This window comes from Lipotes vexillifer, unplaced genomic scaffold, assembly GCF_000442215.2.
Source record: "Lipotes vexillifer unplaced genomic scaffold, Lipotes_vexillifer_v1.1 scaffold213, whole genome shotgun sequence".
In the NCBI taxonomy this organism is placed as follows: Eukaryota; Metazoa; Chordata; class Mammalia; order Artiodactyla; family Lipotidae; genus Lipotes; species Lipotes vexillifer.
The window spans coordinates 4,421,345-4,434,094 of NW_006780610.1; the positions used below are offsets into that span (position 1 = coordinate 4,421,345).

Genomic DNA, 12,750 nt, shown 5'->3' on the forward strand with positions numbered 1-12,750 from the left:
TTTCCCTTTTTGAGAGGAGATCCTTGGGAATCTCCCCTCTTGCTCCTTCCACAGCCACAGTCGCCCCCATTCCAGGTGGGAGGGAGTCCCTCCGCAATCGGCAGGATTGGCTGTGCTGCAATATTCACATCCCCACACAATGCCATAGTCTCCTATGCCTGGACAGGGAGGGAAAGAAAAGACCGGGAAATGAACAGGCCACATAGAGGCCGACTCATGGTCTATTTGTAAGAAAATTCAAGATTTGCCTTTCAGATGTTTGGGGCCAGGCTTTTACCAGACAGCTGGCAAATGGGAGAGATTGGAATGATGGAATAGATCAAATTATTTAAATGAGAAAAATAAATTCACACACAGCCTAGCCGCTGCCAGGTGACAGATCCGTTTATTTATCTACCGTATAGACACCACTTTGTCTCTGTCAAAAAGGTCATTAAACTCGTCTAACTGCGTATTTCGCTGCCTCCTGTTCCAGACTCGCTCCACAGCCCTTCCCTTCCCTGGACACCCAGCGCCACTTGAAAAAAAAATTTATTATTGCTGATAAACAAGTTGTTTTTTTTTTAACCCTTTCTATTTTGCACCCCCATGGGTCCTGCTGCACCCCACGGAAAATTACAGTTTCTCTTTATTCTTTCTCAGGAGAAATGGGGGAGGGGGCCAGTTGAAGACGAGGAACGGCAAGTACCAGCGTGCATCTCAGCCGCCCCTCTGCATCTAAGGATTTAGCCATCTTCCTGCCAAGCCCCTGTAGTTGTGGTGCATGGTCCAGTCCTGCTTTCCACAGCAGAGGGTCTGGCCTGGGCTCTCCAACCCCTACCAGCTCCTGCAGCTCCCCTAGCCCAGCGTGGACAATCCGCTTTGAATTCCGTCTCCCCTGAGTCCCAGCCCCAACTCTAACTCTGCTTCCACGAGGGATGGGGTTAGGGAGGGAAACCGGTTCCTGGGTCAGTCTGCGGCCGCCGCCGTCCAGCCAGCGACAGCTGCGTGAGAGCTGGAAGGCGAGACTCCGCAGACGGCAGGCTCCAGGTTCCTCCGCTCCCTGCGGGCGCGTCTCTTCCAGCTGGTCCGGCCGCTAGGCTGCCGCCGTCTCCCAGCTCGCGGTGCCAGCTCTCGTGCTCCACGCCCGGCTCCCAGGCTCCGTGCCCTCGCAGTCGAAGGGACTGGGGGCGGCAGGGCGGATGCGGACGTCTGGGAAGCGAGGAGAGTCCTCGTTCTCCGGCCTCCTCCCCAAACCGGGTCCCGGGTCCCCTTCCCCGCCCAGGTGTGAGCTCGCGGGTGTACGCCTCGGCGGGTGTGAGTGTGAAGTGTGTGTGCGCGGGGGAGTGTGCGGAGGGAGCGCGGGCGGCGGGCGGCGCGGGAGGCGGGAGGCAGGGCGCGAGGGAGGGGGCTGGGAGGGAGATTGTGCGCGCGTGCAACTCCACTCCGGGGCTTTGTGCGAGCCCGGGCGATAGCATCCGCGGCGGCTGGAGGAGGAGCGGCCGGAGACGCGTGCAGCCCGCCCGCCAGCGCCCGGCAGCCGGGGCAGGTGGGAGCCCGCGCGCAAGCCGAGCCGACGCAAGCCGCAGCCGAGTCCGAAAGGAGCCCGAGCGGAGCCCAGGAGCCTCTCTCGCGGGGGGCCCGTGGGCGGCAGCCGGGCTGGGCGGGCGCCGGCGGGGCGGCCCCCCAGTAAGATGTGCGCGGCGCCGCGGGGCGCCCCCCACTCGCAGCGGCGCTCAGGAGCCGGGCTGCTGGGCCAGGCGGCGCCTCGGGGGCTGCTGCGCGCCCGCGCCTAGAGCTGCCGCCCCAGGGAGCCCGCCACGGCCGCGCCCCGGGCACGCTCGGCGGCGCCCAACGATGACCGCTCCCTGGCGGCGCCTCCGGAGTCTGGTTTGGGAATACTGGGCCGGGCTCCTCGTGTGCGCCTTCTGGATCCCGGACTCGCGCGGGATGCCCCACGTCATCCGGATCGGTAAGGGCTCCCCGGAGCCGGGGGTCTCCGTGCGCCCGGGCGGGGGCGGGAACGGGGGGGCCACTGTACGCGATCCCAAGAGATTTCCCACCCTCTCTCCGCGCTGCCGGGGCCGGGTGACCACCAGCTCGTCCCGGTGAGGACAAAGTTCCAAAGCCGGGGTCATGGGCCTTACTTATTGGAGAGGAGGCAGACGGGGTGCGGCGGGCGAGAGGCCCTTGGCGCGCTTCTGGGAGGCCAGAGCTGGCAGAGTGTAGCGAAGCGTTCCGGTCGCAGCCCGCGTCGCGGGCGCATTTCCCGGCCATTGACAGCAGGACCGGCCGCAGACCGAGTTCTGGGACCCGGCTTCTCCGCGAAGCGGCAGCCCTGGGGAAGGCGCCAACTTCTTTTCCTTCCTCGTTCCCCGAGGGCCCCTCGCCCCCACCTGGGTCAGGGCTCGAGCGGCGGCGGCAGGGACGCAGGATCCGGCTTCGCATGACAAGGGCGGCCGGTCTTCTCTCCCGGTGGCTGCCCTCGGCCTCGGTGGCCCCCGTTCAGCCCCGTGGCGCGGGGCAGGGGAGGGGCGGCCCCCGCCGGTCGCTCCAGCCATCCGTCGCGGCCGAGGCCTCTCCTCTGCCTGGGGCAGCGCAGGCAGGGGGAAGGGAACGACGGAGCCCGCCCAGAGCAGCCAGGAAAGGCGACAAGAGGGATGCGAGTAGATTTTAAAGTTAGCCGAAATCCCTCCGCAACTGGCGGCGGCCGGCGGGGCTGCGTGCGGCGTTCTGGGGCTCTGGCGTCCCCGCGTCTCTTCTCGCCGGAGTCTCTTACTCGGGGCTTTAACTTTGTTGAGGCATCCTGTAGGCAGCGCTCCGGGCTGTGCGGGATGCCTCCGAGTGTTCCAGGCCCGAGACCGCCAGGGCTGGGCCCGGCCTGGCCACGCGGGAGCCTCCGCCACGCAGGCCCTGCGCCCGCCACCAGGCCGGAGACCTGGGCCGCCTGGGTTCGCGAGGCGCCACCACCAGCATCTGGCACAAGGAGGCCAGAGCTCTGCTGAGCCTGGGCCACCTTCCTCCCCTGTGGCTCTAATCTAGGCTCGGACTCTGGGCTGCCAGCACCGTGAGGGGGGGTAGGGAACCAGTGTCGAGCTTGGTTTCTCTACTTGAGGTTTTCCTAGGAGGCAGTCAGAAATCTGTCTCTCTCCTGGATTCCAGATCCTCTTGAACTGGACATCTGGACGAGGGTAGAGCACAGTCCTCAGCTCTGCCCACGCTGGGGTCTTTCCGTTTATGCCCAGGACCCTGGCAGGCAGACATTGGAGGCAGAGGAATCCAGGCACCCGACTCTGGGGACAGCCCTCGACCAGGCTTAACCCTTTGCAGCCCAGTCTGCTCCTGGCAAGACAAAAATATCTCTTCTATCTCTGCACCTTTGCCTGCCCCAGCGCCCCGTTTGGTCACCATTCCAGGAGCAGGCAGCCCCCTAGTAGTGGGCCAGTTTTTCCTTTTATTCCCTGCTCCTTTCCCTCTGTTTTTTTGTGGGCCTGCATGGTAGGGTGCCCTTGGGAGAAAAGAGGGGGACCCAAAAGGTCCTATGCACCCAGCCCATGCATTGCAGGCCCCTCTTCCGTGGCCCTTCCTCCACAGGGGTGGGATGGGCATACACCTAGGCCAGTGTCAGGGGTGGCAGTCTTTGGGGGCCCAGGAAGAGAAGGAGCAGGTGAGGGAAGCCCCGGAAGGCTGAGCTGAGGAGGGGCAGGATGATGTATCCTCACCCGCTCCCTCTTCCTGTGAAACTGACTTGCGCTGGAGGACTCCTCACTGCCCTGAGGGGAAGCCCGAAGCCTGCCCGCCCTTTCTTGGGTTCACCGTGTAATAATGCAATTAAGGATGGCAAAGCCTTCCTCTCTTCTAATCTTCTTCGTATTAAGCCCCAGGATTAATTAGCGTGTTGGCCCAAGCCAGTTATATCCAAGAGCCCTGCCCCATTTGATTCCCAGCCCGAGGACTGGGGTGTTGGGCCGATGCCGAACATGACTGCCGGAGCTGTGCCAGCTTGGACGGAGGATGGGAAGGCTCTGAGGCCCCTGGGCTTCTCTGGAGCTTCCTGGGGAGCTGAACTTCTGTCCTTCTGAGCACAGGCTGGAGTCTCAGCTGGAGCCGGGGGCTACAGTGGACGTGGCACAGAGAGAGACACACACACACAGAGAATCTCATGCTGAAACCCAAACACAGCATCTTGGCTGGGGCTGATGCCATCTCCCTTTTTCTCTCTCTCCCCACCCCTGGGATCTCAGGGCTCTGGCTAGGGCCGCAGGAATTGAGGCCTTGGAAATTGGGCTCCGGCGTGTGCTGGGTGCTTCTGGTTCCCAAGACTGGTGCCTGAGCTGGCTGCGCTGACAGCCGAATCCTTGCACAGCAGCCAGGCGTCGCCTAGCACCAGCCTGGGAGAGGGGTTTCCTGCAGGTGTGCAAGGGGCTCTCTGGGCTGGGGAGCAGCGTACCCGCTCCCTCTCTTTGTGCCTTTTTTTGGGGGCTGAAATTTCCTCTTAGACAAGGAGATGGATAGCTCAGCAGTGTGACAGAGTGTTCAAACAATCCGTCTTGAATAGATGAATTGCATTGCTCTGTCTTTTTGTAATTGTGTCTATCAGAGGGAGAGGTCAAGGCATTGATTGCTTGGATGGTTTGCAAGTAACAAAGGAGAGTAAGGAAGAGAGCGAGGGAGAGAGAGTAATTGGATTTTAGTATGCAGGAAAAAAATGATCATTGATTATTTTATATGAATACGTGGAAGATGTATTCTGCGTGTGGTTATCAAGTGTTGCTTATTGAAGGTTTTCAAGGCATATTGTTCAACATTTTATTATTATTATTATCATCGTTATTATTGTTCAGATGGATCCTCGTCTTAACTCACAGAAAGCAGCTTAATGCACGGGTCTTCTCAGTGCTTCAGTGGCCTCATGTGGGGACCTGGATTTCCTGGTTACTTGACCTAGAAGCTGAAGTGGAGGGGCCCTGGGCTGGGAGCCAGGAGGCCTGGGTTTTCTGCTCTGCCTTCCACCAATTTCCTGAGCCATCTTGGTCAAATTACACTCTCCCACCAACCGGGAGCCTCAGTTTTCCCATCTGTAAACTATTGAGTTGGCCGTGATGGCTGGGGATATTCTGTGGTTTCAAAGTTCCCTGTAGTGCAGGCTGGTGGGGACTGTCAGTGCCATAGTAAGTTTCACGGCTAGATCATCCCTCGTGTTACATACATACTGTAGGATAGAGGGCCAGCCTGGAATTTGAAAAGGGAGACAGACAGTGGGGCGGTAGCTGGGGAGCTCGAGTGGACGATGGTGATCTCTAGCCAGCCAGAGGGGGAGGTTCCGAGCCAAATGACTGCAGAGACATAAAGCAGGTGTGTGTGGAGGGGTGGGAGGTGGGAAGGAAAGGCTGGCTCAGCACCGGCCCCTCTGACCATCTACAGACAGAGCAAAAGAGTTTCGAGGCTCTGAGCCTGAGCTGGGGGCAGGGGTGGAGGAGGGGGGTGGCGCGGGGTAGCGGGTACTGCAGTCTGTCCCAGGGGCGTGAGGTCCCCTCACCCAGAGTTCCCAGGTCAGCCCTGTCTGCATCTCCTGCCATCAGTTCATCCAAATGGTCCTGAACGTTCGTCTCCTGAGTTTGGGAGCTGCTATGCGTAAAACAATGAGAAATTTCTCACGGTGACTGGTGATGCGCTGAAACATCCCGCCGTGTTGAGCAGACAGGCGCTGAATGAAGATCAATAGGGTTTTCCCCCCTGGAAGCAAATAGCTTCAGACAAGACCTGGGAGTGGCCCGAGGGGCCTTAGAAAGCATTAACTTCAGGAATTTCTGCCTCCACTTTCTAGCCCAGCTGCTCCTGTCAGCCCGGGCTTCCCTCCTTCTCGAGCTGGAGTTTCATTTCTTCTTGATGCCTGCCTTGCACTGTGCTAAACAGTCTTTTGACGTCAGGATGATCTGGGGTTTTTAGAGGTGGTTGATGCGGGGTGAGCCAGCACAGTGTCCCGACCAGGCCCTTCCAAGGTCACTTGCATCCCCCTGCTGCCGGCATGACAGTTGACTTCAGAAGTCCAGCCCACCGTGCTCTTTCAAAAGGGCTCTGAGGGGCAGCTCTTCATCCCACCCTTCAAAACGCAAGGCTGCTTGGCTGCCTTTAGGATCCTTTGTGGGGCCTGTGAGCCTCCCTGTCAGTGCCATTGTAGGTTTCACAGCTAGATGAGTCCCCACGTTCCCACAGGCCCCGTGTCCCTGCCCCAGGAAACAGCCACCTCCGTGGGGAGGGGGGAGGCACAGATGCCCTATGGGTACAAGAACAACCCCATCCTCGGGGGTGGGGGCGTGCAAGGTCATAGGCAGAGGAGGCTCAGGGCTGCTCTTTTAGGGGAAGACCTGGTTGTGCTCCACCACTGGGACTGTTTCTGATCTGCTGAGGCCAGGCTTCGTCCAGTCTGTCGCAGTCAGCTGCCCCAGCCTCTGCCTCCTGCTGCTTCTGCCTGCAACCTGCCTTGCTGTCAGGACCCTCCAGAGGGAACCAAGAGAGCTGATGTTCCCCCTCGGCTGGGCAGCAGCAGAGACGAGCCCTGGGCTCCCCAGGCCCTGCCTGGCAGCAGAGAGGACTGAAACTCCAGGAGCAGGGCCCTTCCTCTGGGGCCTGCCCCCAGCAGGCCCTGGCTTGTCCTCCCGAGGAGCTTTGGATGGACAGGTGGGCCAGGGGTGGGACTAGTGCAGACAGGCCTTGGACTTGTTGGCTGGAATAGCTCTTCTCGCAGGTGCTGATTCCCCAGCAGCAGCGCCAGGGGGCAGTGTGCCTGTGCTGAGGTGGCCGTGCGTCTCCTGCCTGGGACCCCACCTGGGTCTGGAGCGAAATCAAAATAGGAAAACAACACACAACCGCAATGCAATGGCCCTGGTTTATTGAGCATTTACTAGCTGCCAGGGACTGTGCTTTTCAAACGGTGACTGCTAATGTGACTAGTAAGTGCTCGAGACATGTAGCTGTCGCATTTTTTTTTTTTCTCACCATCTGGTTTAGCCTTCACAAACACCCTGCAGACATTATCCTCATTTTGCAGATGAAGAAACTAAGCTTGGTGAGGTCACTTGCCCAGGATCACGTGGCCAGTGAGTGGTGGATGCAGGATAAGAATTCCCGCCGGCCTGACCCCAGATCCTGTGCTTTTAACTGTCTGTGTAGTCAGAAGATGGGAAGCACTGATTTTCATATGCGCTGAGTGCAACGCCCCCTCCCCCCATGGTTCTGGGTGCTGAGTGCGGCCTCAGAGGCCTGGGCTGTATGGGCTTCACAACATTTAACCCTACCAGTGCCGGTTTTCAGCGTCAGACTCTCCTTGCTGATGGACCAAGTGGTAGTTATGCTTCCTGTAGAGGAAAGGTATGGATGGTCTTTCCCACCCCTCCCGCATGTGCAACGCACAACCGTACACTGACTACACCCCACCTTGTCTGGGCGTCTGGACTCTGCCTAACGCTTTTTTTTTTTTTTTTTCTTTTTGTGGTACGCGGGCCTCTCACTGTTGTGGCCTCTCCCGTTGCGGAGCACAGGCTCCGGACGCGCAGGTTCAGCGGCCATGGCTCACGGGCCCAGCTGCTCGGCGGCATGTGGGATCTTCCCAGACCGGGGCCCGAACCCATGTCCCCTGCATCAGCAGGCGGACTCTCAACCACTGCGCCACCAGGGAAGCCCTCTGCCTAACACTTTAATCTGAGCCCGAAATAAAGGTTGGACTCTCCCTTGGTTGTGTTCAGTCCACCCACAGGAATCCCTCTACTCTGGAGACTCCAGCCTACATGTCACCCTGGCAGCCACCAGGCTGTCCTCAAAGACAGCTGGGCCGCATCATCCTGCCCCTCCTCAGCTCAGCCTTCCGGAGCGTTGAGGAAATCCCAGGGCCCTGTGTCTGTGTCTCCCTTCATCCTCTTCAGCTAGTGGCCTGGCCAGAGAAGGTGGCCAGCAAATTAGTTCTTGTCCTCCCTTCCTTCCCAATCCCATCTTCCCTCCAACATCCTTTCCAGGCTAATAGGTTTTATGGTCATTTCATCTTTAAGCAAGAGTCACACTCCAACCTTCTAAATAGAACCTGCATTGCTGTGAACTGAGACTGGTGGATGATAGGAGGGTAAGGTCCTCTGACACTGGGCCCAGGAATATGTGTTGCTGTCCCACAGACACTGTGGGTTGGATGTGGGGACCTGGGTGCAAGAGCTGCCCAGTCCCCCCTTCCCCATGCCACGTCTGCAAGAGCAGAGGAAAGCCCACACCTGCCCTTCTCCTACACCTTGTTCTTTCTTCCAGGGGACACAGAGAGACTGGGTTATGGTGGCTGCAGGGACTGACCTGTTCTCGAAGTGGGGAAACTGCACTGCTCAGAGTGCCCACAGAAGTGACAGATTCGGAACAGGCACGATTGGAGGGGTCATGTTATTTTCCAGGGCCTCAGTTTCCCCATCTGTAAAATGGGGATGAGACTTCCTGCCTCATGGAGTCAGATAGATGGGATGTCATTCCACAAAAGCTTAAATGCTGTTCAAATATCAGCATTTCTTCTTGATTTCGTTGGAGGAGAGGAGTCTGACACCAGCACAGGGCGGGACTGGGGTGAGGTGAGGGAGGCGGCAGGGGAGCAGGATTTAAGGAGGCTGTCAAGTGGTGACCCTGCTCTTGCATGACTGAACGTGACAGTGAGCACCTCCTTAAATTTTGTGCCCCAGGTGCCTCACTGGCCTGTACCTGTTAGCACCTGTGTTTGTTCTGAAGTCCCTGTTTTCTTCTGCTTCTCGTTGTGCTCCAGACACCAAATCCTAATTGAGTGTGATTGAGAGAGGCGAGAAGACTGGGTTGAGGGCAAGGGCACTAGGTTTGAGGACAACAGGTCATTCTGATTTTGCTTTTGTTTCCCTTCAGCCACATTTTATAGCTGCTGGGCCCCTGAGCACTCGGCCCCCACCTTACCTTGGTTTATTTCCTTCAGAATTACCGTCAGGGTCCACACCACCTCAGCGCCAGCCAGGCTCTCCCCTCACCTCCCCTCAAAGCTCGGGTTCCCACGCTCCTCTCCTTGCTTCCTTTGGCCTTTGTACTTTGTTCACTAATGCTCACTGGCCTTGGCTGTAGCTATACTTGTAGGTATGTGCAGGGCTTTCTCTAGTAAAGAAGTTTTCGGAGTCAAAAAATATATTTCATTGATTCTAAGATTGACTCTTCACCCCACATTTTCACATCTCCAAAATCAGTCTGTGTCTGACATGTCAAGTCCGAGTTTACTTGCAGGATTTTTTCTTTCTTGGCACCTTAAAACATGATGGTATGTCTCGGGTTTGATGAAATGTGGTGGATCTGAGTTTGAGTGGGAGTCTAACGTGCTAGCTGTGTGACCTTGGGCAAGTCACTTCACCTCTGAGCCTCCATTTCTTCTTCCACAAGGAAGAAAAATTAATATTGGGTTAAACCATATTCAGCTATGGTTTATAGGTCAAACCATATTTGACCTATAAAAATTTCATATGGTTGAATCTTACAGGGTCTTCACAGGGTTGTTGTGAGGATTAAAGGAGATAAAGTATATAAAGCTCTTTGCACAGTGCCTGATAATAAATGTTAGGAGAAAAAGGATTCCCCAACGGTGGAGGCTGTGTCTCCACCATCAGACTCTGAGCTCTGAGGCTATCTGCTTCTTATATACCGTCTGCCTTGTGCCAACCTTGTGATCAGTACCCCATGCAGCTCAGTACATGGAATTTGCCCATTTCTGACATACCCATATGCCCAGCAGTGGAATGGATGTCTCTGGCAGCCTGTGACAGCTACCTGCCACAGTTATCTGCTCCCTGCTAGGGAGCAAGAGGGGTGCTCTTCTGAGGATGCTCCTATATGTCCAGAAGCTCCCAGACTCCTCCTGGCCTGTTATTTATCACACACCTGAAGCCCACGGGGTGTTGGTCCTTCCCTACATTTGCAGTGTTTTAACTGAAATGTGTTTTGCATGTATGCAGAGCTGGGAAGACCCTGGTTATGGGATGCTCTTGAGGGATTGGTCCAGGGAGTCCTAATCAGTCCTCTTGGATGTGGAGTCCAAGCTTGCTTCCGGAGCAAGCCAGTGCAGAGAGGGTCTGCAGCTGGAGGCTGGGCCCCAGGGAATAGACACTGCTGGCTCTGCTGGGAGACACCAGGTAATGAGGCCACAAAAGCGGGGGAGGAGAGAGTCCCCATGGTGATGTTAACAGATCGGAGATAATGAGATGGAGTGATATCTGGGGGGGGGAGTGGCAGCTTCCACTTCAAATCCTTTGGTGCTATGCTGAATGGTGGTTAAGGAAGGCAGAGGGAAAAAGAGGAGGGAGATGGAGCTAAGATTCCAGTTTGTGTGAAGAGCGTTCCAATCCATAGGAGACAATTAGGTCTTGTGCTAATAAAGGGACTGATGCAGACAGGCTGCGATGGAAGGGGGTTTATAGAGTTCTCAGAACCACTGCAGGGATGAGCTCTTTAAATATAGGAACGAGAGAGACTTCTGCAAAGCCTTCCTGCATCTGCTTTGCAGAACTGAAATATGCTATTCCAAAAAGCCTGCCCAATTGGGCGGAAAAGCCGGAGCAGGGAGCCAAGGCCTTCCCAGGGCTCCAGGCATCACATTTCCTGTCTGTGGTGAAGAATCACGGAATCCACGCTGAAAAGAACCCCAGGGGTCAGTCTAGGCCTCTGCTTCTCCAACATTAACATGCATCAGAATCACCTGGAGCGCTCGGTAAAATACAGACTGCTGGGTCCCACACCCCCAGAGCTTCTGATTCAGTGGGTCTGGGTGAGGCCTGAGAATTTTCATTTTAATAGGTTCCCAGATAATGCTGATGCTGCTTATCTGAGGACTACACTTTAAGTACCACTGTTCTAAGTCACTGGAGGACCGCCCCCTGCCCCCCATAGGTGGATATCTAGTCTCTGCTTGAATACCACCCGTAACAGGAAACTCACTGCTTTTCAACCGTGCTTTGTTCTTTATTGCAAATGTATGGGCCCACTCCAATCTTTGTTGCAAAATTTCCCCTAAAATTGGTTTTCCTGCAGTTCTGGGGAAGGCAATAGGACTTGGACATTGAGAGTATAGGTTCTGAAATCCATCTGTCTTGAGTTTGAGCTCTCATTCCTTCCTTCCAGGCTGTGTCACTTTGGGTAAGTCACCTAACTTCTCTAAGCCTAGACTTCCTCACCTGTAAAATGGGGATAGTAATAGATTTGACTTCATGGGATCATTGTGAGAATTAACATGACTGGCCCAAAGGAAATTCTGAATACATTTTAGCAATCTAACTTGTGGATAAGCTCACAGGTTCTGGAATCCAACAGCCTGAGTCTGAGGGCTGCCTCCATCATTTCCCACCCGTGTGATCTTGGGCAAATTATTTAATCTCATAATAATAATAATAATAATAATAATAATACCTGCCTTACGGGGTTTTTATAAGGTTTAAATCAGTTAATGCACATAATATGTTTAGACTACAGCCATGGTAAGCACTCAATAAATGTTATCCTTTGCTCTTACTATTACGCTTACCCCGCCCCCTGATTCTGGTTTGGATTTGCACCCTGTCCCACAGTGCAACCCTACAGAAATGTAAAGGCATTTCTCCGGACTGAAGATAACGAATTCTTTCAGCATGGTGTCCAGAGCTAACCACAGTCCTGCTTATGTATTAAAAACAGTAAACTCATCCTCTCCTCACATCTCAGCATTGGTGTCTACTTATACACCCTCAGATTATTTCAGGCTTTTCTGCAGCCGTTTCACTCTGTTGATTCATACTGGGCTGGTGGTCTCTTGAGATCACAAGGTCTTTTACACAGGCATCGCGGCCGATCTATCACTTCTCTCATCCTCTCTTTGGCAGTTGATCTTTTGAGGCTGAAGGCAAGACCTGTCATTTATCCCTGGAAAATCCTATCATTGAACCTTCAGGCAGTTTTTCTGGCTCTTTGTTTCTGGACCACCAAAGCCTGTTCCCATCTATCCATCCCTGGGAGGTGGGCATGGATTTCACCCTCTTCTTCCTCCTCGGCCTGCTCCAGGGGCCTGTGATAGAGAAGTAAGTGGTTATTGGCCTGCAGTATGGTTGAGGTTGGGAACCGCGGATGTGGACAGTGGAGTTTGTGGCAAAGTCCTTTCTGTTGTCTGGCATGCTTCGTGCCATCTGAGCCTGGGATGAGCATGCCTTCCCTCACTTCAGCCGTCCCTGCCATCAACACATTAGGCAGGAAATGACCAATGTCAGAGTCTGTTGGCTTATTCACTGGTCTTAGATCCACTACCCTACTCTTTAACCAGCTCTGAAATCCCACTGGGTTCCTCGTGCTTTCAGGCCCTTTATGACCTGCCGTGCTTGGCACCTCCAGACTCATGCACTGTCCCTCCTTGCCTCACACACACTCTCTGCTCCTCTGTACCAAACATCCAAGTCCCCAGAAAGCACTGTGGCTTCCCTCACACTTGGCCTCTGCCTTGCTCTTCTTTCCGGCTGACTTCTAGTTATCCTTCAGGTCTCAGCAAACATGTATTTTCCTCCAGGAAGCCTTTCTCGACTCCCACATCCTTCTGTGAGTCACCACAGTACCCTGAACTTCCTTTGTCATAGCACTTACTGAATTGTAATCCTTGGTTACCTTAGAGAGAAGCTCTCTTAGAGACAAGCGTGGACCACAGCTGGCTTATTCACCACTTTCCCAATGCATCTAGCGTCGTGTGTGGCACACAATAGGGGATTAATAACTATCTGTTAA

The 12,750-nt window shown here is 55.3% G+C and overlaps 1 protein-coding gene across 2 annotated transcripts in view; it reads left to right on the forward strand.

The window, feature by feature from the left end:
* The first annotated feature begins 1,821 nt into the window (after positions 1–1,821).
* The window catches only part of GRIK3 (glutamate ionotropic receptor kainate type subunit 3), a 232,635-nt gene continuing 221,706 nt past the window's right edge, over positions 1,822–12,750 (forward strand). Inside the window, exon 1 of one of the 2 annotated variants that reach the window (XM_007453808.1) lies at positions 1,822–1,951. In XM_007453808.1, the coding sequence (XP_007453870.1) occupies positions 1,837–1,951 (115 nt within the window). In that variant the 5' untranslated portion in view covers positions 1,822–1,836. The remainder of the gene's footprint in view (positions 1,952–12,750) is intronic. The other variant, XM_007453809.1, reaches the window with a different exon arrangement.